Source organism: Nelusetta ayraudi, unplaced genomic scaffold (assembly GCF_046127955.1).
Source record: "Nelusetta ayraudi isolate G7.1 ecotype Tasmania unplaced genomic scaffold, CSIRO-AGI_Nayr_v1 ptg000027l, whole genome shotgun sequence".
In the NCBI taxonomy this organism is placed as follows: Eukaryota; Metazoa; Chordata; class Actinopteri; order Tetraodontiformes; family Monacanthidae; genus Nelusetta; species Nelusetta ayraudi.
Genome location: NW_027466077.1, coordinates 5,129,507 through 5,155,052, shown reverse-complemented (window position 1 = coordinate 5,155,052; position 25,546 = coordinate 5,129,507). Strand labels below are relative to the sequence as shown.

At 49.3% G+C, this 25,546-nt stretch overlaps 2 protein-coding genes across 2 annotated transcripts in view; both read left to right on the top strand.

Annotated features, from left to right (window-relative positions):
* Positions 1 to 25,546, top strand: part of tmem229a (transmembrane protein 229A) — a 210,562-nt gene that overhangs the window by 145,029 nt on the left and 39,987 nt on the right. The window lies entirely within an intron of this gene.
* gpr37b (G protein-coupled receptor 37b) lies at positions 12,454 to 24,307 on the top strand. The gene is made up of 2 exons (XM_076030263.1): positions 12,454 to 13,401; positions 22,710 to 24,307. The coding sequence occupies exons 1-2, from the start codon at positions 12,454 to 12,456 to the stop codon at positions 23,553 to 23,555; spliced, it is 1,794 nt and encodes a 597-aa protein (XP_075886378.1). The 3' UTR covers positions 23,556 to 24,307.

Sequence of the window (25,546 nt, the reverse complement as noted above, 5' to 3'; positions counted from 1 at the left end):
GGACAAATGTATGACGTATATACTCGAGTAAAGTACAGATACCAGAAAAATCTACTTCAGTGCAGTGATGGTATTTGTACTTTGTTACTTCCCACCTCTGAAGGTTTGACTCCTGCCTCCTGACAGCATCTTTGCCTCCAACAGGCCCTGACGCCTTGGCCGCCGTCCCATTTGTCTGTTGAACTCAAATGCAGCTGCTAATTTGTGTCCTCCGTGCACTTTCCCTCTCATTTCTCTCGTCTCTTGTTCCTTTCAAACGCTTTGACAAATTCAATCCATCGTGCGTCGACGTGTTTTGCGTGGAAGTGGCGGGAGAGTTGGGGGGGCGGTGGGGGGGGGGGGGGGGGTGCTTCTTTAACCCGTCGCTCTGAAGTGGGCCTGCACTGTGACAAAATCTGACAGTTTGATTGAACAGCCGACTATTTTCCCATCGATTTGTCGACAGCTGACTAGCTTCTTTTTTTGTTGTTGTTGTTGCTGCTGCGGAAGGGGGGCCGGCCAACTGACTGGATGCTGGCTTTGTTTGCTCGACAAACCTGACAATTAGTCTGTTTACGCAGCGCGCCTGGCGGGAAAGCGGCAGGTTATCTTGTTTTACCTTGTTAGCCGTTCTTGTCTTGGTCGGTTTTGTTTTTAAAGGGATAGCTCAACGTTTCTGGGGTTTTATGGTGGTGTGTAATCAGGCCACAACGTGACCACAAGATTGTTGTTGGATTGTGGTTGTGATGAGTTTTGACGGAGGAAGGCCTTAGCTGCCACCACCCGTGTGTAAAAACGACAGTCATTGATATTGGCCTTGTGTGGCAATAGGTGAAAATTTCAAAACGTTGAACGAGCCCTTTAACAGGCCACTGCTCAGTGGCCGTTGCCCACAGAGCTCATGTTTGATTAATGCTGCGGCCGAAATTAAAGAATGACCTTGTTTCGTGTCCAATAATGTCGCTGGCTTCATCTTTTGGGACGGCCGCACTTTTGGACTCTCAAACGCTTCATACGGGTCACAACGAATCGACGTGATTAGTGGTGTTCAATCCACGGGACACACACGGAGAACAGAATTACGAGTCGATGCAAGGAACCTTGCTGTCCATCAGAAACTAATGCCTGTCACAACTCTGAATGATATAGAGGCAGGAGGTGAGCTGGAACCGACCTGAGAATCAGCAGGCTCAACAGAAAAGAGAAAACTGAACAAGTTTGGCAGTCAGTGAGCCGACCTGCTGTGTTCCAATTCTTTGAAGATTCTCACGCCTTTAATGGGAAACATGTTTACGTTCAAATATTTCGTGGATTATCTGGAGGCTGTGGCTGTCGGCGATAAGGTGAACGGCCTTGGGATGATCGTGGGGCCGTCCTCCTCGCCGTGTGTGTGTGTGTGTGTGTGTGTGTGTGTGTGTGTGTGTGTGTGTGTGTGTGTGTGTGTGTGTGTGTGTGTGTGTGTGTGTGTGTGTGTGTGTGTGTGTGTGTGTGTGTGTGTGTGTGTGTGCCCACCCACCCACAGAGGAGGCGATACATTCACTTAAGCCGAAGAAAGATAGCAATCAACTTCATCATCCCCTCTCAAGCCCTGCACTCAAAGTCAAGGTGCTCCCCGGTCGGCCGCCTCTTTATCCCTCTGAACCGTCTGCAGACGTCCCCCCCCCCAAGCTCTGCCTCCCTCACTCTCTACACCATTTCCTCATTTATTTCTTTTTCAAGCCCAGGTTTATATTAGGGCTCCACTCTCTTGGTGGCCCTCCTCGGTCTGTTCTCTCCTCCCCTTCACTCTCCCTCAAGTTCATGCAGAGGAGTGCCAGAGGGGGGCGAAGGTCACTTTAGAGATTAGGATGGATCTTGTACAAGTGCGGCTCCGACTCTCCTCCAGATTGGTTCTCCTGCTGTCCCCTAGTTGCACCATGCATAATTCATCCCACCCCCCACCCCCACCCCCATTGTCTTTCGTTTTTGCTGCCCTCTGTCCTCACACCCCTCCCTCCCCTTCACACTTTTTGGCTTCCTCCACACTTTCTGCTTCTGCACAGTCTGCTTCTCTCGTTCTCTGATATGTTATTCACTCATCTTCGACAACCCCAACCACCCCCCCCCACTCCATCTGATTCCATCCTGTCTCGTTTCCTGGTCACAGATGACGAACGAGGCCTAACAAGCCAACATGCAAAATTGATGCTTGTGTTGAAATATCATGTGTCAGCCACCGGAAAAGAAAATGATTTATAGCACAGACTAAAATTAAAAAACGCATGGGTAACATCTGAGATATGTATGTATGTATGTATGTGTGTGTATATGTATATGTGTGTGTGTGTGTGTGCACACACACACATGTGTGTGTATATATATATATATATATATATATATATATATATATATATATATATATACATACATACATACATACATAAATATATATGTGGGGGTTTTTTTTAACCCTTTTATTTTGGTTTTAAGGGGGTTTTTAGGGTTTTTTGTTTCATGTGTGTTAAACTTTTGATGAACAGCTTATTTCAGTTAAATTGTGGTTTTCAATATATTGCCTGCTCAAAATTTTTGGTCTCTGGCTCCCATTTCTTATTTTTTTTTTATTTTGAAGGTCTACTTTCTTCTTTCTTCTTCAGATCCAGTCGTGCAAAATGCAATTGAATATATATTTAGTTGTGAGTTGTGACCCCTCGTCTCTATTGCATCATTGAAATTGTTCATGTGCTTTTGTTACATATTTGAGTTGGTTTCCATCTCTTGCAGGAGTGAGGAGTGTGGGTTTGAGTTCTTTGTGTACTGATCCCTCCCGAGTGCTGGGATCCAGCAGTCATGGCTTTAGAGTCCCAATCTGATTTTAACGTGACGTGACGAGTCTCCTCTTTCTCTCACAGGCGCAGTGAAAACGTTATCGCTCGCCGTTATCTCAGACAGACTGAGCGGAAGATTGTTAATGCGTCCATTGGGGCCAACACACGACAGCTCTCCTCTACTGTTTTCCACGGTGGCATGGATGTCTCAGATGTTTGGTAAGTGTTTTAGCACACCTGTTGAAGTGGTTTCCTGCCAGCTTTGTTTGCTTCATGTTTGTTTCCTGTCCTCCTGCTCCTTGGGTAGCTTTGCATGTTGTTTTGAGCTTCACTTTTCAGCTAAAAGTCACGCGTGTCACCTACCATCATCACAGCTGTCAAAAATAATCAGATTGCCTGATACAAGTTTATCATTCTTACAAAACATCTTATCGAAACATAATGTGTTTTTGGAGTACAACTGGGGAATTTTATTTTGAAAGAGTCTGAGTCGTCATCGGGAAGCGTGTCATTGAAATAATTTAATTATTGTGTTAAAGACTCAAATGAACGACCAATAGGACGTTTCCAGCTCGTTGTTGCTCTTAGTGGTGCTCTTCCTTTATTGCAGCTCCTATTCATCACTCATGATTAAGTTACCACAGCAATACATTCACTGAGAACGCAGTGGGAGATGTTATTAATTACCGTGAAAGAACTTGCGTTGCCCGAAGGCTCCAAAACGCTGACGGATTTCTTTTTTTTCTTTTTTTTTCCGCTCTGCCAGCTGTTTTCACCCAGAATTCTTCTTCTCCCTCTGTGTGTATGTGACTTCATTCATCCCTCTGCCAACCACTTATTATGCTCATCCACTGTCCCAGTCTGGACTGATGTGACCTTATGTTTATTTTATTGTTATGAGAGACGAGACAAGCACACCATCCCATTCGCCTCTGCGGCTATAAAAGGACAGACAAGCGCAAACGCACGCACGCGCGCACACACACACACACACACACACACATACACACATTTCAAGCACTCGTAAACCATGCAGCTAAACGTTTCAGTCCTCAATCGCTGGAACAAATGACCGTAAACAAGGCCATGTAGGTGTAACTGTGGCTCTTCATTATTTTTCTGCAGCAATCATTATCGGGCCCTTCTATTTATTTTTTTTCTCCTAACCTCTTCTTCTCTTCACTCAATAGCGGAGCTGAATTATGCATGTTTGTTTGTTTGCCGGTTTTTGTTACGGAAGCAGATGTCTCCGCTGGAATAATGGAGAATTTTCAAGTGTTATTGTGTTGATTTCCCCTCCCTCCCCCTTCTCTCCTGATGCCTCATCATCATGCTCTGTGGAGAGAGGAGATGAGGATGGTGGTGGTGATGATGATGATGAGCACTTTGGGGTCTTTCAGCTCGGTACGAATGAAATCTTCTGACACGGCAAACGCACGTTTCATTGTCCTCAAAACCCGGCTCGTCGGGGTCACTGATGAGTTGCCGCATTCCCTGTTGTGCATTCTGCGTTTTTTTGGGGGGGGTTTTTATGTTGTTGGGGGTTTTTTTTCACAGCAACATCCTTGTGCTTCCACTCGGGATCGTAATATGTGATTTACTCAAGCTTTCTCTGTGCTGATACATAATTTAAGAACGTGATGGGGGGAATAAAAGGCCAAACGCGGGCAAAACAACCGCTGTGCATCATCTCTGCCCAACACCTTTCAAATGAAAGGACGTCTTCGGAGCGCAAATCGCACAACTGCTTCCGAGCTGCCGGAATGAACACTGGTGCACTTTGCACCGATCTCTTCAAGAGAGCGGCGAAGCCGGCTCAGGAGCTAATACCCTCTAATAATGGGATTCATATTATAGTTAACTTACACAGCGGGGCTTTTTTTTTCCCCACTTTGGTCGAGCTGCTGAAATAAGGCTTAGGTGACCTTTTAAACCCCTGCTCTGACTACTTCAGTCGTGAAAGCAGTAATTGTGTTTTTTGGTCATTCAGGGCCCGTGCTCAGTGCAATTTCATATGCTAAAGTATAAATGTAAAGGCCACCGCTCTGAATGTAGGGAAGAAGATAAACCGCTGGGTAGCATCCCACTCGGCTGGAAGCATCAAATAATTCCCCTCCAACTCATCCGTTTACATCTGTGCGCGAGTATAAAAAGAAAAAAATAATAAGTTCCTCCTCCTCCTCCTGGAAGTTGCCTGGAGGCTTCGGAGACCTTCTTTGGCTCGTCTTCCTCATCATCATAATTCCTCGAGTCAAGCAGCGGCTTCGAATTTTGGTGCAGCGCTTCACGATATTGCAAGATGTGTTTTTAAAGGGGAAAAAAAGAAGGAAAAGGTCTTCAAAACACTTTGCTGGAGGCGATGCTGCTGCTGCGGCAGATACCTGACAGAACTCGAACGTCTGATTAGCGGGAACAGCATGAGGCACAGCTACGCATCCACCAGCAGTTTATCTCATCTTGACTTTTACAGGAAAGTCTGTAACACATGTTTTTTTAATCATCACAACCAGAAGCAGCTGCATCCTCCCCCTTCCGCGGACAAGCATGGTTTGATACTGGCAGCGTTCTTTGAACAAGACAATAAATAGCTGCTCTCGGTTTAGCCGCCTCCCGATGAAACAGACTCTTAAAATGTGCAACCAGTGGTCTACTTTATTCCGCGCTGCCCGTCGATCCGAGCAGCCGAACTAACCCTCGTCACCCGTCACCTCAATGGCAGCCTGCTTTTAAATTTGACACGGAGCCTGATGTGAGACTTATTCCAAACGTATATATGCAGGTCTGCGGGGCATACTGACACCCGTGCCGAGAAAGTGAGCCGCCGGGCAGGCAAGTCAATTTCTCACGTCCAATTACAGGCCAGCAGGGGGCCTGTAATTGTCCGCAAATCATTCAAAATGATTTTCCAGGCATTAGGTGTTAAGGTGGGGAAACTGCTTTGAGTTCCTTTTAAAGCTGTCGCCTGCATGAGAACAAAGCGGTTAAAAGAAAAAGTCGCCGTGTCCTGGTGAACACCTGACTGCGGCATCTTTTATCTGTGTCACGGGAACAGACACTCGTCCCTAACAAGCACAGGGCTATGGGACTCCCGGGCGGTTCATAATGAGCGGTGGAGTCAGCACCTGCAACACGGAAATATCCCTGCTTTGTTTCCCACAGTGTATCGGGTCAGTTTTGCGGCGAAAAGAAGTGACAGTTTGAGGGAACGCACTCGCTGTGTGTGTGTGTGTGTGTGTGTGTGTGTGTGTGTGTGTGTGTGTGTGTGTGTGTGTGTGTGTGTGTGTGTGTGTGTGTGCACTCCAGAGGCAAAGAAAAGCAGCAGTTGGGAAGCAAGATCAATGAGGCAGCAAACAGAGGCGCCGTGTCTGCTGAGGCTACATCACAGTTGGGAAGCAACACAATAGTGTTTCCGGGTCAGCTGAGCCACAGCGGACCGCTGCTCTTCCCCACCCTGAAGTGATGTTTTAAAAAAAAAAAAGTGCACACATTGTAGGAATTTGACGATAAAGAGGAAACTGCAAAGCAAATATTACCAGATTATGTCTGTGTACAAAACGGTGATCAAATCATCGAAACAAAGAATAATCCGTTCCGTTTGAAATTGTCTGAGTTAATTCGTATTGTCATGACTATTATTAGTAGTACAAGCAGTGGTGTACTGGTTGTGGGGGAAGCAGTAAGGTTAAAGATTCACCAGGAATTGGGCGTTCACATTATGCTATAGAAACATGCTCTACGTGCTGTAGAAACACCGCCACCTGTTGGCCACAATTGAGAACTGCATGCTTAAAATAAATACCGCTTTGGCTGCTACTGTTTTATGCAGGTGCATTTCATTCCCCACACACTCTGCACAGAGAGGCCAAAAATATATTTCTTATCTAAAGAATTTGCATAAAAAGATAGAGCTGGGGAGGCTGGTGTTGCATTTGTTGCCTGGTCTGAATGAGCAGGAAATTGCTTTGGTTCTCGTTTTGTTTTGTTTTGTTTTTAATGTGCAGCTTTATAGAATCTGCAACATCTGTGCTTTGTTTTGCTATAATGCAAGCAGTGAGAGTCACATAGGGCCTTGAGGTGACAGCGCAGGAGGGAGCGTAGGGGGAAGGGGAAAAAAATCAAAGCGAAAGCCTCAGGTGGGAGGAATGGCTGCTTGGTGACCTGAGGGGGGCAACAGTTGTCACCAGCTGAAACACATCAAAGCAGGGGGAAATATTAGGATTCAGCACTGGCATTGGCACACATAACAGAATATGCCACGTGTGTTTTTCACCCAATCGAAAAATGTGTTGAGCACACTGAACTCTTTTCAGCACACAAAGAAGATCAATGATTATATGGTTATACAATTTAATCTTTTCTACGTCTGTAACAAACAAAACTGTAGAATTTCTTACAACAGCTGCTGTTTTTTTTGCAAAGTTTCATCTTATCACATCTGTAGCCTACATGACATTTGTTCATAACTGAAGAGAAATCTGGAAAAAGCTTTTGTGAGCACCTTTGTGTGTTGATTTATTTATTTATCCATTATCTATTTTCACTCACATCAACAGCCTGTCGCTAAAACTGCAGAGAAACTGTCCAAATTACAAACAAGAGAGCAACAAGGTCCCAGACGATGACTCTGTCCGCCTCTCACTTATCTGACACTAACAGACCACTTACATTGATTTCCGCTCCTGCTTCTGAGGAAGCTCCTAAAAGCACTTTGAAGTTCTCCACTTCTGTTTGCAGTCGATAGCGCGCTGCCAAGTGCTGTCATCACCCGGGATCCGCGTGCACGGCCCCATTTTCTGGCTAAAATAAACCTGGCAACATGTGAGCGCCTGGCAGACCCTCGCAGATGGCCGCCTCCATCTGTGAGGGTCCCAGCGAAAGTTCACCTCTTCTCTCTCCGTCGACCCCATATGCATCATCGGTCGCAGCTTTCGGATTTCTTGCTGGTCGGCTGTTGGTTCAAGTGGTCTGCCGCGCGAGCTCCCGAGAACCCATCAGCCACTCCAAGTGCGCCATGGTGGGCGCAAAATGAGACGGGGCAATTTGCTGCGGGTGAATAGTCGCTTTGGTCATGATATAGGCGGCTCTCAGGCTGCGTCAACTCTCAATATGCAACATCGGCCTGCTGTGAGGGGGGGGGGCACCATATTGCGTCTCGGCCTCCTCTTCTCTACCAGGGGTGGGATGATTTATTCATAAAGGTTTGTCATGTCATCTGCACCATTTGTTGGTATCTGACAGTCAGTGAGGGAAAAACTACACCCAATACAACGAGAGATGAGAAGGACATGTAAAAAGGTGGTCACAAATTGAGAAATGCAAAAGTTAAACGTATACCTCGGTGGAGGTATTTCAATATTGCAGAATGTCTTTGCCTACTCAAAAAAAAATTGTTACACTTTCACAAGTGGACAACTGCATAATAACATAAATGATGGTCCACTTAATAAGTAGTATAAATGGAGGCGTGTACTTGATAAATGCGGGAATATTGTTGAGACATTTCATGTGGATTCAGGCATAGAGGAGCAGACAGGGAGATTTTATCAGATGCAGTCACATTAATGGATCCCTGCAATGATACGCATGATAAAAGCTGAGATGAACAGGTGGAGGTGCAAGGAAAGGAGGAGGATTGAAGAGGAGAAAGAACAGAATTAGTTTTTTTTTTTTTTTCAGCGCTGCCCGTTATGCTGAAAGAATCCACTAGATGGCAGTGTCGTATCACACTGATCCTTCATCGGCGGCGGGCGCCAAAAGCAGGTGCGCGAGGCCTCAGATGCACCACTTGAGGGATCCTAACGCCCTTACACATTAAAGGGAGGCCCTTTAAAGAATGACAATGGCTTTGGGAGCTCTCGAGGCTGAGAAAAACAAGCAGCGCGAGGAAGGCCCGGTCACGCGCGGCAGCAGAGGAAATCAATATTACAGCAGATGAGGGCACCGGATGTGAAAGAGAAATCTGGACCAATCTGGTTGACTGGATGTGTTTGCAAAGACTGTTTAACATTTAAAAAAAAAAAAAAAAAAAAAATGTTTTGCCTGTTGTGATATGCTTGGTGATTGAGCCTAAATGTCAAATGTTTTTGTTTATTATTTATAGAAATAACTTCACAGACGAGTAAACAGGGGGGGAACTTGCATAATTTAAAGGGGCAAAAGTAGGGGGGGAGACCTGGCGGGCTTTTCCTTCACTGCGGTCAATGAAAATCAAACGGACTGCTTCAATAATTGATCCAGGTCTGGTGTTCGCGAGCGTCCTCCCTCCCCTCCTCCCCCCGCCATCTCTTTTCTGTTTGTTTGTTTACCTCCTCAGTCGTGGTGGACGCGCCTCTCAATGTCACTCGACTGCCGCCGCCGCCGCCGCTGCTGCCTGCCTCTTTCTGTGTATAATTTATGCGTGTGCATAATTTAGTTTCTGCACATTTACAGTGGAGACCCGTGAAAATCCTCCGCGGCCCGCGTGGCCTACTAACCTCCTGCCTCTTCGGTGCGTTGCCTTCTCCCCCCCCCCCCCCCCCCCCGCGCCCCCTGCTGCGCATGTGTGTGCACTCGCGCGCCTCACTGTCTGCCATTGTGTTGCATGCGCACGCAAGGAAGCGCTGCGCACTCTCGGCGTCCCGCTGCGCCTGAGCTGTCGTGCCGTTTCCACGCGCGAGTGGCTCCGCACGGGAGGAGGAGGAGGAGGAGGAGAGCCTCCTAGTGTTATCTCCACCCACACAGCAGGGCGGCGTCTCGGCGGACCGCACGCGCGCACAACAGGCAACTGTGATTACATGCCGCGTTCAAAGCGATTAAAGTTGTACGGCAAGTTGCGGCTTTCAAGGTCAGACTGCGGTTTAATCAGGCAGCAGTTCTACAGTAATTAGCTTACGTGAGGGGCGAATATTGGTGTTTAAAGGGTGCTCAAAACAAAAACATTTAGGGTTGGAGGTTTTTTTTTCCAACTTGGGATTTATTTCACATATCCATCGTGAAAAAAGCCCCTCGTCTTCTCTTTGTTTGTTCAACAAAACTGCATGGTGATAGGACAGAACTTCTATTAATCAGTTCAGAAGACACCAATCCGGTGTCATCAGGTACTGCCAGTTAAGCTGCTTATACCTTCTTCTTTTTTTTTCTTTTTTTTGGATGACGCTTAATGGGAAAGTTTTGTTGTTTCTTTTTATCAGGCATCACTGAAATATGCCAAAAATATTCTGTTTGCTTGGTCGTTTTCTGCAATCTGAGTTGAAGACCATAGACAGGCGACAGTAAGTCTAATAACCACTGATTGCAATCAGGCCCATGCTTCACCCAATGCTTCACTGTCACCAAGAGGCCCCAAAACATTTCTTTTCAATGGAACACTTTCTAGTGGAATGTGGTCCAGTGTCAGTATGAGTATATCGGTGGGAGCAGCGTGACTCATCTGTCATCAGTCTTCTGCCCCGCCCACTGAAACTTGGTAGTCCCCCCCGCTTGGAATTGGCTCCAGTCGTCCATCTGATGTAGAAGGTCACGGGCTTGAAGTCCACCGGTGTCTGCCAGCTGGCTCTCCCTCCGTCCCTCCATCCCTCCGTCCCTCCCTCGCTCCACCCGTCCTTCTCTTCCTTCCCTTCCATCTCCAGCACATCACGCATCACCATGACAACAGATATCCAAGCTGCGTTCGAAACTCGTGCATTTCTGCACTGGTGACCATCAACAGATTGTTTTTTTTGTTTTTTTTAACCCCACCCCCACCATCAGCATGACTGCACTCTGACGTCGTGTGAGGTCTCCTACATTATTTAGAGCACTTGAGGCGTAAGTGCTCACTTCATTTGCTCCCAAGAAGTCTCTTGAAATATTGACCGGGGGCCTCGTGCGTAGCACAGATTGTTCAACTGCGGACCTTTCAAGTCCGATAGCACCAGTGGCTCCACCATTCAATATTTAAGTATAATTAAACTTTCAATGCAGTTCATTTTTTTTAAAGAGTTCATTTGTCTCTTCAGCTGATGTGTAATTATCCTTCCCCTCAGGCTACAGCTTTCATTTCTCTGTTTCCTCACTTTGAGGGCCCTGGTGTTCAACTTTTATTTCTCCTGCCTAAGTTGTTGGATGAATGAGGTCCTATGGCAAGATAGAACTTTATCTTGATACATTTAAAAGTTCACCATTTTCCCAGAAGGATTACGGCATAAAGGCCACAACTCACACAAGCACCTATTCGTCCAACGGTTTGCTTTTCCTTGCTACAATTGTAATGTCCTAAATGTTTCTGCCAGCCAGGTGTCTGTTTAAACCTTCGACACTTTATAGCAGAGCCAAACGCCTGCTCGAGGTGCTGTTTGAATAATGTTGCCGCTCCCGCCTGACATCACAGGGCATATTTTATGGCGCAGTCATAGATGAAAGCAGCTGCTGGCATCTTTAATCACTGCCCACATTTGCAGTAGAGGGACGATCACTATGTGTGAATGTTTGAGAGCCAATGGGGAAAGTTCTTTGTTATTATTCATTTATTTATTACATTTATTTTAAGTGTGATATCCTGAGGACAACATGCGTTGCTCCAATCTTGTCATGCATGAGTTTGTTTGTTTGTTTGTTTTCTCGACAGGGTCAAAATCACTATTATTGTCTCTCTCTCTCTCTCTCTCTCTCTCTCTCTCTCTCTCTCTCTCTCTCTCTCTCTCTCTCTCTCTCTCTCATACACGCGCTCCCGCGAGGTGCTGACAGGTCTCGGCAGGGGTGCAGAACTTCACCACCGCGCTAAAACGGATGATCAGCGTAATTAAAAACCTTCGCGAATGTTTTATTGGCACGTCTGCCGGGCGTGGCTGCGTGGCTGCGTGTGCCGAGAGGGAGGGACGCAGGCAGGGAGGGAGGAGAGGGAGAGCGGTGGGCTGCAGCCGTGGTAGTCTGCCGCTGCTGCTTCTGCTGCTGCTTCTGCTGCTGCGGCTGGGTGCTCCGTGATGGATGAGCAGTGACAGATCGGGGTTAGCCGCCAGGGGAGTCCATTTTCTTGCAGCCGTCTTCCCGCGGTGAAAGTGGAGGAGGAGGTGGGACGCTGGACGGCGATGCCCACTCCTCCTTCCTGCTCCTCCTCCTCTCCTGCTCCTGTGCATCACACACCCTTGTGTGCTTCACTCCGGACTGCGCCGCATTGACGCTGCCTGACTGCCAGCCTGACTGCCTCCTCTGCGCGCCGACCCAGCCCACTAAACCAACGCACCGCCACAGAGAGAAGTATAGGAAGAGGGGGGGGAAAGAGTGAAGGAGAAGAAGAAGAGGAGCCGCGCGTTCTTGATGCACACAGCTGCAGACTGGACGCTGCACGGGACTGACAGCCTCGTCCTCGCGTCCTCCCCCTCCGCCGGACCTCCGGATCCTTGACGTGCAGCTCCGCGCGATCATGCCGAGACTTTGCGTGTGACTGGCGCGGGCCGAGGTGGAGCTTTCCATTTGCTCGCTCGTTCCTCCGTTCACGATCTTCTTGCGGATTTCTGCACGGCGCGCGCCAAGAACCGGGGGGGGGGGACCTGCAACTTGCAAGTTTGCAATCCGTCATGCGCGCGCCAGCCCATTTGAAAGCCGCCCATCCGCGCCGCGCTCACCATGGGTGTTGACTGAGTGGCGGAGGATGAAGGTGTGAGGATCCATTTAAAATAACGGAGGGGAGAATCAAGAGGGAAAAAAAATCATGTATATCCTGCCGCCCAGGACGTTGTTTGCGTTACTGGCGCACGCACACTTGTTATTGTCCCTGAGCAACGGCGAGGCGCGCAACGCCAGCGGCGCGCACGCCGCCCGGACTTTCCACGGCTCGCTCCGGGAGAGTGGCAGGGGCCGGGACCGCGCGCTCTCGCCCGGTTACGCCACAGGTGCGTCGCCGGCGGAAGTGGCGGCGCTCGGCCGCGGAGAGGAGACGAGGCGTCATGTCAGGCGCGAGTTCGCGTCCATGGAGCCCCCCGCCGGCGCCCACCGGGGCCCCGCGCGGCACCACGGCAAGAAGATGAAGTTGAACGCGGGCCTCAGCACGGGGACGCCAGCAGGTGGCTTCTACAATGCCGCTAAGCCCCCTTCAATGGGCGAGGCAGGGGGGGCCGACGAGGGGGACGGGCCCAAGAGGCCCACAAAGGAAGAGGCGAAGAAAGCGTACAGGAGGGGGAGGAACCGGCCCAACAAAAGCCCCCTGGTCTCGGTTCAGCCCTGGGAGCCCATCCCCAAGCCGGTGGCCCTCACCTCCACCGACATGCCCTTTGACCTCTTCACCAGGAGGCCGGAGTTCTTCACGTTCCGTGAGGAGAACCCGTGGGACGCCACGCCGATGACGCCGCCCAGCTCGCAGGACTTCGTGGAGGAGATCAAGAACCCCTTCTACCCGGTGACCAGCGAGACGTACGGCGCCTACGCCATCACCTGCGTCTCCGGCGTCATCTTCCTGGCGGGCATCGCGGGCAACATCGCCATCCTGTGCATCGTGTGCCAGAACTACTACATGAAGAGCATCTCCAACTCGCTGCTGGCCAACCTGGCTGTGTGGGACTTTGTGCTCATCCTCTTCTGCCTGCCCATGGTGGTCTTCCACGAGCTGACCAAGTCGTGGCTGCTGGGCGAGTTCACCTGCAAGGTGGTTCCCTACCTGGAGGTAAACTGGCCTTTGTTGTTCATTTTTACTTCTTTTTTTTTTTTTTTCACTTTTTTCACTCCACTCTGAATGTGTCCTGTTTGCGAAGCTTAAGACACGACATTGGGGGGGGGAGGGGTAACTAAATTGTGGCCACAACATAGATGTAGCGTGCACACGAAATACTAATTCGTCCTGATAAAATGTTAATTTGTTCCCACAAAATACTAAATATACTACTGGCCACAAAATTGGTATAATGTGCACACTAAATATCAAGAAACTGCAGTAGCCTACAGGATGTCCTGAAGGTATTTTTTTTCCATACTATGTTCTTGTCATTATCTTGCTGATATGTCCCTCATTTAGACTGTCATTTCATTAGGCTTGTGTTTAGTACTTCATCACAATGGGTAGCTGACATTAGGTGACTATTTTGTACCCATGTTTTGTTGATATTGTATCCACATTTTTTTTTTCTTAATTTCTTCCCCCACCCATGTCATGCCTGAGCCTCCGTACATGTTAAGCTAAGTTAGGCAGTAACGCCTCAAGGCGCCGTCGGCTTCTGCAGGGTGTAACAGATGGTACAAACGGGGCTTTCATACCGCAGAGGCCAGCCCGGGTGTCGTCGCCACCTGTGGCAGCAAAAAACCTGGACTTTTCTGGGCGTGAAAACGGGCTTAAGGAGTCGAGCTTCAGGGCTTTTGAGGAAGTAAGCGGGCAGAGCGACGGCACGTCACCTCGGCCAATGACAAGGAAGCTCTGTTTGTCACCAGTACACCTGGGGAACCAGGGAGGGAGGCTCACCTTGCCCTCGAGGCATAGACATGCACAACAACACACACACACACACACACACACACACACACACACACACACACACACACCAGGATGTGAGCCTCACTTTCTCCACTTCAAACGCCTCCTCCCGTGTCTGCCGTCGTGTTTTGATAAGATGTCAGCTCGTCTTTTTTTGTTTGCCTTCCCCTCACCTCACCTGTCGTCAGGTGCCGTTTGAGTCTGTTTGCATCCACCCCCTAGCCCCAACTCCATCTCCCCCCACCATCCCATACCTCCCTTTTGTGCGCCGGCTCTGCAGTTACGCCAGTCTCGCATTCAACCGCCACAAAAGCAGCATGACAAAAGCTTGTTTTGGGGGTTTTTTTTCCACCTCCCCCCACCCCTCCTCGGCGGTCCTAATCTCATCTCATCTTGAATGGCCGCTGTCACAACTGGCTTAAGGAGAAGTGAGGATAGGGCGGCAAACCGTTGCTCTTAAAGGTTTATCTTGACCCAAATACATCTAGATTAAGCACTTCGCGGAAAAGCAAGTGGAGTTACGGGGAGGTGCCCCAAGGTGGGGGGGCGTGTGGGAGGGGGGGGGGTGCGAGCAGTGTGAAAGCAAACAGAGTTGAACAGCAGGAGGATTAGATGTCGGGAGGTTTTCCTGCACCTCCCATTTGTGTATATCAGGAATTCGGGCTCCGCCCTTCAGAGATCCGCAGGAGCCCCTGAAGACCGTGGTGGCACTGCCGCGTTTGAGCAGATAAACGCGTTATTAGATTTGCAGGGGCGGCAATCAAATCAGGATGCAAAACTTTCCGGAGCACCTTTCGGCCGCCTCATCACGGACGACCTCGGGGACGGTCGTCTGTGGACTCTGCGCAAAATCCGAGCGACGTTCAACAGCTCGAGTGCGTCTAGATTTCAGATGATTTCATTTACGCGCCGCGCCGGCCTCCCCCTCCGTTCATCCACAGCACCGCCTTCACCCACTAGACTGACCGCACACCTCCGTGCCTCACTGATGCACGCCGTCTCATTTGATTTGCAGCCGTCTTGCGAGCGCATTATTAATTACCAGAGGATCAGGTGGAGCCCCTTCCCTCTCCCCTGTTTTGTCGCACCTGACACCTCAGAAGGTTATTTAATAACTTTATTTACTTTGACATGGGCCGACTGGTTCTTCTGATGGCTGTGTGTGTGTTTGTTTGCCTCTGTGTGTGTGTGTGTGTGTGTGTGTGTGTGTGTGTGTGTGTGTGTGTGTGTGTAGGTGTGTGTGATTACACAAACTTTATATTCACTTGTCTCTAAGCATTCAGTTTTCCATTTTACTTTCCAAATCTTTTGGGACATGCTTATGTATGAGAAATCAGTATGCACTAGTGTCATCATTGTGTGTGTGTGTGTGTGTGTGTGTGTGTGTGTGTGTGTGTGTGTGTGTGTGTGTGTGTGTGTGTGTGTGTGTGTGTGTGTGTGTGTGTGTGTGTGTGTGTGTGTGTGTGTGTGTGTGTGTGTTGGGTGTGTTGGGTGTGTTGGGTGTGTTGGGTGTGTTGGGTGTGTGTGTGTGAGAAAACAGGCCATGAGTAATGCAGCCTGGGGCTCACTGTATCCCTATGGAACACACACACACACACACACACACATACTTACATATAGACCCACATGCGACTTCATTCTTTACTTAACCCAAATTCAGTCATATGGGAGCCTGAACATTATTTCCGGACATAGAGAAGCACATACTGGAGTCACTCACACACAATCACACACAGACACAACGGTGCGTTCAGGTGCATTCATCCTAACTTCAATGCATACACTAGCTAGCTGCAAATGTGCACTTGGCCAGTTGGCATTGATCGTGATGATGGTGCACGGACGTCCCCTGTGTCGGGACCCTCCCACAGTGCCGCCCTCAGCGGTCAGCGGCACGTGGAACCTCTTAAAACCGAAAGCAATTTACAAGAACGGTTTGAGAAAAACCTCGTGAAAATTGGATGCGGCACGATTGGAAGTCGGCTTCCGATCCTGCCCTCCAACCCCAGACTAATAAAGCCGCCACCGCGGAGGGCGACGGCGGCAACCCCTCCGGGTCGCCGATGAGCCGCGCTCAGAAAATTCGAGCAAAACTAATGGGGCAGTAATTGAGTTTGTACACACCTTGGCAAGTTGATAAGACCCGAACGTCTTCTCGCATAACAAATAGGCAGCGCTGGGAAGAGGGCAGGGAGGCGGGACGACAGAATAAGTCATTCGTTGAGGTTCGTTCAGAACTGAGATGAACTCTTTGTCTCGTCGAGCGTAAATGAAGAGATCGGTGCCTGAGGAGAAGGACAGAGGAGCTGCTTTAGTGACAGAAATGCTGTTTACTCAACGTTTACAAGCGCGAGTGTGATTCCATATTTGGATGTGTGGGTGGAACTGGAGGTGGGCGGCGATTGGAGTGTGCAGCCCTAAGTAGCGCCCAGGTGTGAAAGCAGCCAATCATTTCTAGTCTTCTTGCAACGGCTTTTGACGGTTCCTGCTGGCCAAAGCATAGAATGCAGGTTCTTGGCGCATCCGCATTGGCCTCCTTTTTCCGAAAACGAAGCGCCGTCCGTCTTTTCACACAGTCGATGCTCAAAACTTGAAGTGAGATTACGTCCTTTTTTTTTTTATTTTTTTAGCACTTGCAAGAGAAACTCCGAAACTTCGGCATTCCACCCCAATTTCATCTCTTTCGCCAACCAACGTTCCTGCTCTGTGAGATGTTTGACATACTCTTGCGCTCAGCCCGCGTGGTGAATCCTTCCTCCTCGCTCCCTCCATACATCCGCTGACTGTTCCCCGCTGCACAATAGCCTCTGTCGTCATATAGCCCTGCCATGGTACGGCAGCTCACCATTGAGGCTCGATTCTGGGAGGGTTGGGGGGGAGGGGCTGGGGAGGGCCATTTTTGCGCTGAATTCGGCCGTAATTGCAGGACATACATCAGCCTGACACCGTGGCAGACTCACATCCACACGCACAGACACACAAAGTCTTTGAAGTCACTCAACCCGACCGCAAATTCCCTTTCACCAACGTCCCAGAATAGGTGGCCTTTTCCACGGCGCCCGAGCAGCCGGGGAAGCATCCTTTTCTTCCGAGTGTCCTCTTCCCTTGGACGGGTTCCGTCCTCCCTCTCGCCGGCACCGTCCGATTGTCGAGCTGCCTCGGCCGAGCCTCCAGATGGTCGGGACGGCCTCCTCCTCCTTCCGTCTGATCGCTGCCCACGGCGCTTCTCTCGCCTTGCCTTGCTACCTCTCCGCCACCGCTCTGCGTCGGCTATCTGTGATTAGAAACAAGCCTCAGGGGGAATACACACACACACACACACACACACACACACAAACTTGCACTGATGCGCATGTACCTTACAGCTTTGCAAGCCGTTTTGAACGATTGCTGCACAGTTGCTGCAGTAAAATTAGTGGGAATTGAGAGCAGGAACACACGCCGGCTGTTTAGCCGCGCAGATGACGGTCCGTCGAAAGATGTCAATTATTTCGGATCTGTAATAATTGGGTTAGCATAGCGCATAAAGCACGTGTCTGTCTTGTCAGACCCCATTTGCATGATGGTACGATTAGATATGCGTTTTTGGATGTGATTCCTGAGTTGGATAATGAGCCGTGCTAATTTGGAATATCCAGCTGGTTGGTTAAAATTGCACACAATCATATTGTGAGAATGACCATGACCTACTGCTGCCAGACTTCTCTTTTATTTCCCCACATAGCCGCAAAGATTTGTACTCAAAGACTGGGATCAGTGATCTGGAACGGCATTATTTTTGTGTTTATATTATTGTGTTTTGTTTAGTTTTTTTGCCCCCCCCGCCCCCCCGCCAGCTGCCACTTGCGCGCTACCCGCAAAAGTAAAATGTGTAATGTCCTGGGGAAATGTGTCTGCGGTCAGGATGTAATCTAATAGAAAGGAAATTTATTGTGCGGGTAATTCCTCAGACGCTCACTAGAGTAGGCTGAAAGGAGGACGGAAACGGAACATCAGAGGTGTGTGTGTGTGTGTGTGTGTGTGTGTGTGTGTGTGTGTGTGTGTGTGTGTGTGTGTGTGTGTGTGTGTGTGTGTGTGTGTGTGTGTGTGTGTGTGTGTGTGTGTGTGTGTGTGTGTGTGTGGCTTTGGATGGCTGAGGCTAAGCTAATTGCCAGCCAAACCCTGTTGTGTGTCTGCTTGAAGTGTACTGTGTTCTCTCTCTTATGTTCTGATTTGATTGAAGTCAATCAGTTTTGTCGAGGTACACACAGAAACTCGTTCTCATTCATTCGGGTTGTACCAAAAATCTGTTTGGATCAAGGGATGATCATCACCACCGGTTGCCCACCAGATGGTTGAATAAATTTCTGACGTGACAGAAATTTTGGCTCGGCTGACTCAGCCTTTTTTTTTTTTTCTCGCACCGTTGCAGCAGAGCCATCAGCAGATTCCACAACGTTTGCTGCATTTTTCTTCCCCCGCCCTCCATTCGCTGCACCTGCACTCATTGACAGAGCGTCTGCAAAAAAAAATGAAATAAAATTTAAAAAAAACTATTGTGACATGACACCGATGAGCTGATGAGTTGATATAATTGATAGCAGCTGCGTCACTGGAGCCGTATCCAGGGTAATATTAGCTGTCTGGTAGAAGGGGCTGGTTTCAATAGCGTTGTTTCAGTAAAAACAAGACAGATGCACAGGTCCCTGAGCTTTCCAATTTGTCTTTATTGACATTTGTCAATAGCCAGACGGCCAGACAGCAGGAGCCGAAGGGCCTTATTCCCAACGAGCGACGTGAGCAGCCAGGTCGCGACCGTACACTGAGCGCAGCAGTCCTGAGTTATTATAGTTAGCTTTCGCTTGTAAATGATTGCCTCGTACATTATGACTGGGGATTAAGCCGCATGATTTCTGTAGCCATCCAGTGTGTGCGTGTGTGCATTTGCACGTGTGTGTGTGTGTGTGTGTGTGTGTGTGCGGAGCCCAGTTCATACATCGCGATGTGTGTTATAGATTAGATTGCATCGAATGTGTGTCGACCTTCCTAGGCAAAGACGCTTAGATGCACGTCATCAGTTGCAAGAAAACATAAAGAATTTCTGCTAAACGAATACTCGAGCCTCAGCCTGAATTTGCGCTTATGATTGATTCTCAAGTGCGACCGCTTTTATCCTCCAACAGCCAGACCTGCGACACACAGCTGTTGGGAAGACGGTGCCCGTCAGGGTCCCGCCGGTTGAAATTTATGGTTGGCTGTCATCTGTGTCTGGTCGCATCTTCAGTTCGGATAAAAGGGGCCACTGGAGGAACCCTTTTATGTCCCTGCACTGTGTGTGTGTGTGTGTGTGTGTGTGTGTGTGTGTGTGTGTGTGTGTGTGTGTGTGTGTGTGTGTGTCGTTCTTCACAGTCGATGAGGTGAATTACCCCCCACCCCACCCCTATCCGCCCATCGACGTGGTGACTGAGCGCGTCTCCGCCAGGCCCCCTCGTTACGACCGCGGTTAATAACGCCCAGACCCTTTGTGCCGCCCGCTTGCAGGACCTTTAATCAGGAAGTTAATGGGCCGTTATTAAAAACAGCAGCGGGGAGGAAAAATGTCTTCCACCCGCTGTGGAGAGAGAGAGAGACCAGATTGGAAGGGGCTTCTTCAGCATGAAAGGGGCGTTTCCTCAGCTTCTTTCGGAGAAGCCTGGTTGCATCTGCAAAAAAAGCGAGTTCCTGACAGATGAGTTTCAATATTTAGGTGCTGAATCAAGCCGATGGCTCCGGTGTGTGAACACATGCACGCGCTCCCTTCTCTTGCTTAGAATTTTTGCATCTTCGCAGTCGCGCTAGGACTTAGCTTAGCTTGGTCTGGGTTAGCTTAGCGGAAAGGTGTAAACAACCCCATTTCCGTTCCCCATAGGATTTTGATAAGTGATGTTGGAGAGACGTCCACCTGCTCTGAGCTGGGCTTGACGGAGGCGGACATCCATCAGTCGTGGCGCATTTTCATTTTTCATCAGCATCGTTTTTCATTGCGTTTTCTCAGCAGTCCGTCTGTAACTCCAGTTGCCTCGGCAGCAGCTAAAAAGATGAACAATTAACATTCACAATCCTGGTGTTCCGTTCCACCCTTTCTCGTCACTTCATGCTGTTTTCTTTGCGCAATCAGCACGACAGGGATTCAGCAGCGCTGCATCTCTGGCAGCTCCTTGCACCCGCAAAAAAAAAAAAAAAAAAAAACTTGCACTCGCCCGGAGCCATCGCCCTGCCGGGCTCGACTCGTAGACCCTCTCCGTCTTTCATCTCGGCCCAGAACAAAGTAGAGCTGGTTGTTGGCCGCCGCCGATCAAAGCCGGCCGCTCCTGGGCCGTCACGACTGCCTTTTTCTCTCCCGCTGTGGCTGTGTTGCTGTTGTACGTGTAGGGGGGGAAAGGAAAAAAAATATCACCTCGTGTTCGCACCTGCGCGTGTTCACTGGAGAGGCAGTCGTTAAATGTCGTAGTTCGTATGTCAGACGGTCCAGTTGGGTCATTTTGAGGTTTTTTTTTATCTCCTCAACGCAGCCAAGAAAAGAGCCTGGAGGGGCAGTAAATAAACACTTGGCTGTGCTTCACTGCTGACATACTAACATTTTTGTTGCCAAAAAAATCGAACCGTTTCCTGCCTCTACATCCATTTTTTTTTTTTACCTTCTCCCCCTATTTATATTAAGTCGGCGAGTTAAATCCACCACCACTTCAGTATATTAGTGCATTTTCTAGTTCTTCAAAATGTCTTTTTCCTTTTTTTTGGTGGGGTGGGGCAGAATTTCAACAGCCTGCTTGAAATTCAAGAGTTCTGCAGCAAAGCACACGAAACAGATCCGTGCAACTTTACATATTGTTTCTGCCGCCTCGTCCTCGGGCTCTATTAGTCCTGCTTGTCTGGCATGTGAAAGTGTAACTTCTGCCAAGTGGACCTTCTTTTTTTTGACTCCAACTCAAATAACCCTGAAGACAAATCTGTGCTGAGCCTGAATGAACTCCTTGTATGCACAGGCTAGAAAAAAAAATCTAGGATAATTTAGTTTAGAAATCAATGCAGTTGCTTTTGCATTGATTAAACAGTCGTGGCCTTTTTTGACTTGGAACTAAAAAGACTGCAGCAGTCTCCCCGTTCAGATTTCATCTTCCCTGCAGCTCTGCAGCCGCTGGCTTACCTGCTCCGCTTTGCCCTCGGCATTTGATACGGCTTTCATTTTATTAGTCTGGTCAGCACGTCAATGTGCGTCAGAGGTCAGTGCGTACGGCTGCGCAAGATCCACCTACATCTATATCTGTTAGGAAGCCTGTGTGTTTTTTCTTTTTTTTTTTTTTTTTGTTTTTACAGCGCAGACGTCAGCCGCGGCTCACCGGGGCCATCTGGGAAGCTGGCTGCTGTAATTAGATTTGATATGAAGGAGGACAGGAAGAAAAATGGAGAGATAAATCAGAGACAAGGGATGGTGGGGATCGGTGGCTGCAGATTCGATGCCGGGGGCAAAATTACAGGAAGGAGCCGGTTCATGTGAGGACGGGAGTGTCGACCCAGTCTGTGTGTGCGCACACTCCAGCTGCAGTGGGGATGTTTTGCTGCTTGCCCACTCTGCCAAAATCACTGTTAATCCAACAGATGCTTTATGAAATGTGTAAATTGGTGAGTTGTGTTTTGGAGCGTGAAAAAAAAAAAAGGGGGGCCGGGGGGGGCGACGCTAGGCAATTAGCTCGTGCACAAAGGTTCCACATTGAGCACTAACTGGGGGGGAAAAAACGGTGTTATGACTACGACGACTTTGGTAATTTGCCTTTGTGGTTATCGGATGAGACGTGTACGGAAACGCTTGAATGAGTTACGGTGACAGGGATTCAGCAGTGGTATTGGTTAGCTATCCAGCTAAATAGCAAGCTAGCTGTGTCTGTGTGCATGCTGCTAGTATAGCTGTCTGACACACACACACACACACCCACACACACACACACACACACACACACACACACACACACAGTATTTGTAGCATTCGCAAGCCTCTGCGCTGCTTCTGTTGCTCTGCTGTTTGTAATTACCTCCGTGTCAGGTGCAGCTAAAGGCCGGCACTGTTACACGTACTCTGCCATTTATTTGCTCCGTGCGTGTCTGTGTGGTCGTCAGCTCCGGGGGAAGAAAACAACATGTTTACTTACAGCCCGTCTTCAGGGGTGGCTGCGTGTCTTCTTGACATAAAGGCATAGTTCACTAATAACTGAAATATCACCCTTTTGTTCACCCCGCTCTCTCACTCAGTCGATCGCGGCGGCTCTGCTAACAATTTGCAGTGCACAGAAGAAATCCCATCCATTGTCGAAGCTTGGAATGGAATGAAAGTCATTTACGTTCTACTACGACTCCCACCGAAACTGCAAACATCCATTCGCATCCATCCATCCATCCATCCATCCATCCATCCATCAACCCCACCGCCCTTCGCAGACTGGTTGTTTTAAATGGATTTCTTCCTGTCTGTCCCGCCTCCCCCTCTTCCACAGGTGGCCTCCCTCGGCGTGACCACCTTCACCTTGTGCGCGCTCTGCATCGACCGCTTCCGGGCGGCCACCAACGTGCAGATGTACTACGAGATGATCGAGAACTGTACGTCCACCACCGCCAAGCTGGCCGTCATCTGGATCGGCGCCCTGCTGCTGGCGCTGCCCGAGCTCCTCATCAGGCAGCTCGTGGTGGAGGAGGGCGGCGGCGGCGGCGGCGTCGAGGGCGATGGCGAGCTGCTCGTGGAACGCTGCGTCATCCGCATCTCCACCACGCTGCCCGACACCCTCTACGTGCTGGGCCTCACCTACGAGGGCGCCCGCCTGTGGTGGTGCTTCGGCTGCTACTTCTGCCTGCCCACGCTCTTCACCATCGGCTGCTCGCTGGTGACGGCGCGCAAGATCCGTCGCGCCGAGCAGGCCAGCGTGCGCAGCAACAAGAAGCAGATCCGGCTGGAGAGCCAGATGAACTGCACGGTGGTGGCGCTGGCCATCGTCTACGGTGCCTGCGTGGTGCCCGAGAACATCTGCAACATCGTGTCTGCGTACATGGCGGCGGGCGTGCCTGAGCGCGCCATGTCGGTGCTGCACCTGCTGGCACAACTGCTGCTCTTCTGCCGCGCCGCCGTCACGCCGGCGCTGCTGCTGCTGCTGTGCCGCCCGCTGGGCCGGGCCTTCCTGGACTGCTGCTGCTGCTGCTGCGGCGGCGGCTGCTGCGGCCACGCGCCCTCTTCGGCCACGGCCAGCGACGACAACGAGCACGAGTGCACCACCGAGCTGGAGCTGTCGCCGTTCAGCACCATCCGCCGCGAGCTGAGCAACTACACGCCCGCCGGGTCCAACTGCTGAGTCAGGCGTTCCCGCTCCGTTCGCCAGGGATAGATATTTCACTCGCCCGATACGTCATCTTTTCATCGCCAGTCGCTAATATTGACACTGTACAAATGCGGCCAATTGGCCATTGGGTCTGGAAAAGGGCCAAGCAGGAGGCCCAGTTGGACACCAGTTTAATTTATTAATCCCCCTCTGTGTCCCCGTCTTCTGGTTTTTTGGTTTTCAAAGCCTGCAATTGAAAGTCTTGGTTTGGGTGCTTACCCTTTGCCATTTACTGGGCACCTCATTTTGAAAACCTTTCATTGTTTTCACACCGTGATGGAAGTCAGCTGTGCTTATGCGTCGTGGAGTTTGCTTAGAAGTCATGCGTTTTGAGGTTGAGCCGGGCTCGGCCTCAGTTGCCTGGAAAAGACTGCAGATACTGCGAACAAATTGGCAAAGCCACGTTTTCTTTCCAAGTGGGTGGAATTTCAACACATTCATGTCAAGTCAATGTAGTCTGCAGTCGCACAGTTCTGCCTTCGACTTGTTCACTTCAAAATAGGTGTCAATCAAACCAAGTCTTGTTTGCCATTTGTTTATCTTCATAGTGCATTTTTTTCCTCATTGGTTGGCTTCCTCTTTTAGGTTTTATCCACCAAATGACGTAACAATAACAAAAAAATAATAATTTGGAGTCATTGTCATTACTGATCCCAAATGACCGTCACAGTCAATATTTTTTTCGACGTGCAGCAAACATTCCACTTGCAGAACGTCCCAATGGGTGCCGGCTAAACAGGTCTGATCTGATCAGCAGTCAGTGATGATGATCACAGTCGGTGATTGTGGTCAATTCATTGGAGTGTCCCAGTTTCTCAGACTTGGCTAGGAGAGGGATCTACCTCGGCTAGTCCTGCCAGTGTTTTTTTGTTTTGTTTGGTTTTTGTTTGGGTTTATTTTTTTTATATATATAAAATCAGTGCATTGATGAAGACACACTGAGTTTCTTCTTCACCAAACTTCAACAGTTAGAATTCACGTTCATCCTACTGTTTTCCCCGTGAAAACGAAGCAAACCGCTCTCGTGCCCCGCAGCACTTCCAAACAGGGTCGGCGCTTATTTTTAGCAGCTCCTGCCTGAAACCTTTAAAACACCTCGCTGCTGTAGACCTTGTATGCCTAAATATCGGTGGACAGTTGGCCTCCTTACATGTCTAATGTCTTCGTCCTCACCAGAGGATGGAATCGAGTTGATTTCAGTTGCCCGAAGGGAAGGAAAAAAATGTCTAAAATAGTAATTTTCTGTGGCAGGGAATAACTTCTTTGGCGCTGTGATGTACACGCAGCTAAATTTTGGTGCAGGAAATGTCACGATTAATCACATTTCGACTAGCACGGGCCTCCCAATGTTGTGATTTAGGCCAAAGTAATCAACCGCAATCAACTTCCAGACGCTTCAAAGCAGTCGCATCCCAGCGCCGCAATCCGGCCGACACTGCCGACGAGACACACGGGACTCCGTTTACAGACGACAGTCGTCAGGAAAGAAGAGGAGGATCGCGATGAGCGAATCGGATCGGAGCGTTTACATAACAAGAATTGAGAAAGTGGACGGAATCGTTGCTGGGCTGGTCTCAGAGGAACGTGAAAGATGCGCTTTGGTGAAAAACGTCAACTGGAGAGTGAAGTGGAATCAGATGAAAGACTACACACGCCACTGGGACTGGACTAACTGGGTTACGAAAGAAATGCCTAGAACACGTGAACAGGACCAAACTTAACGTGGACCGGACAGCGAATTAAAAAAAAAACAGTGAAATAAAAAAAAAATACACTGCACTGTTGTGTCATGTGGCGCCTTACACTTTGGGCTGTACATTTATATACATATAAATATATATACTGTACACATTCTTTGGTGCTCTTATGATGAATTGCGCTGTGACCAACAAATCCATCAGTTTGACTCGGGATCCCAATGTAATTGAGCTGCTCAGTGCGTTTAGGGGCGGGTAGAAGATGGA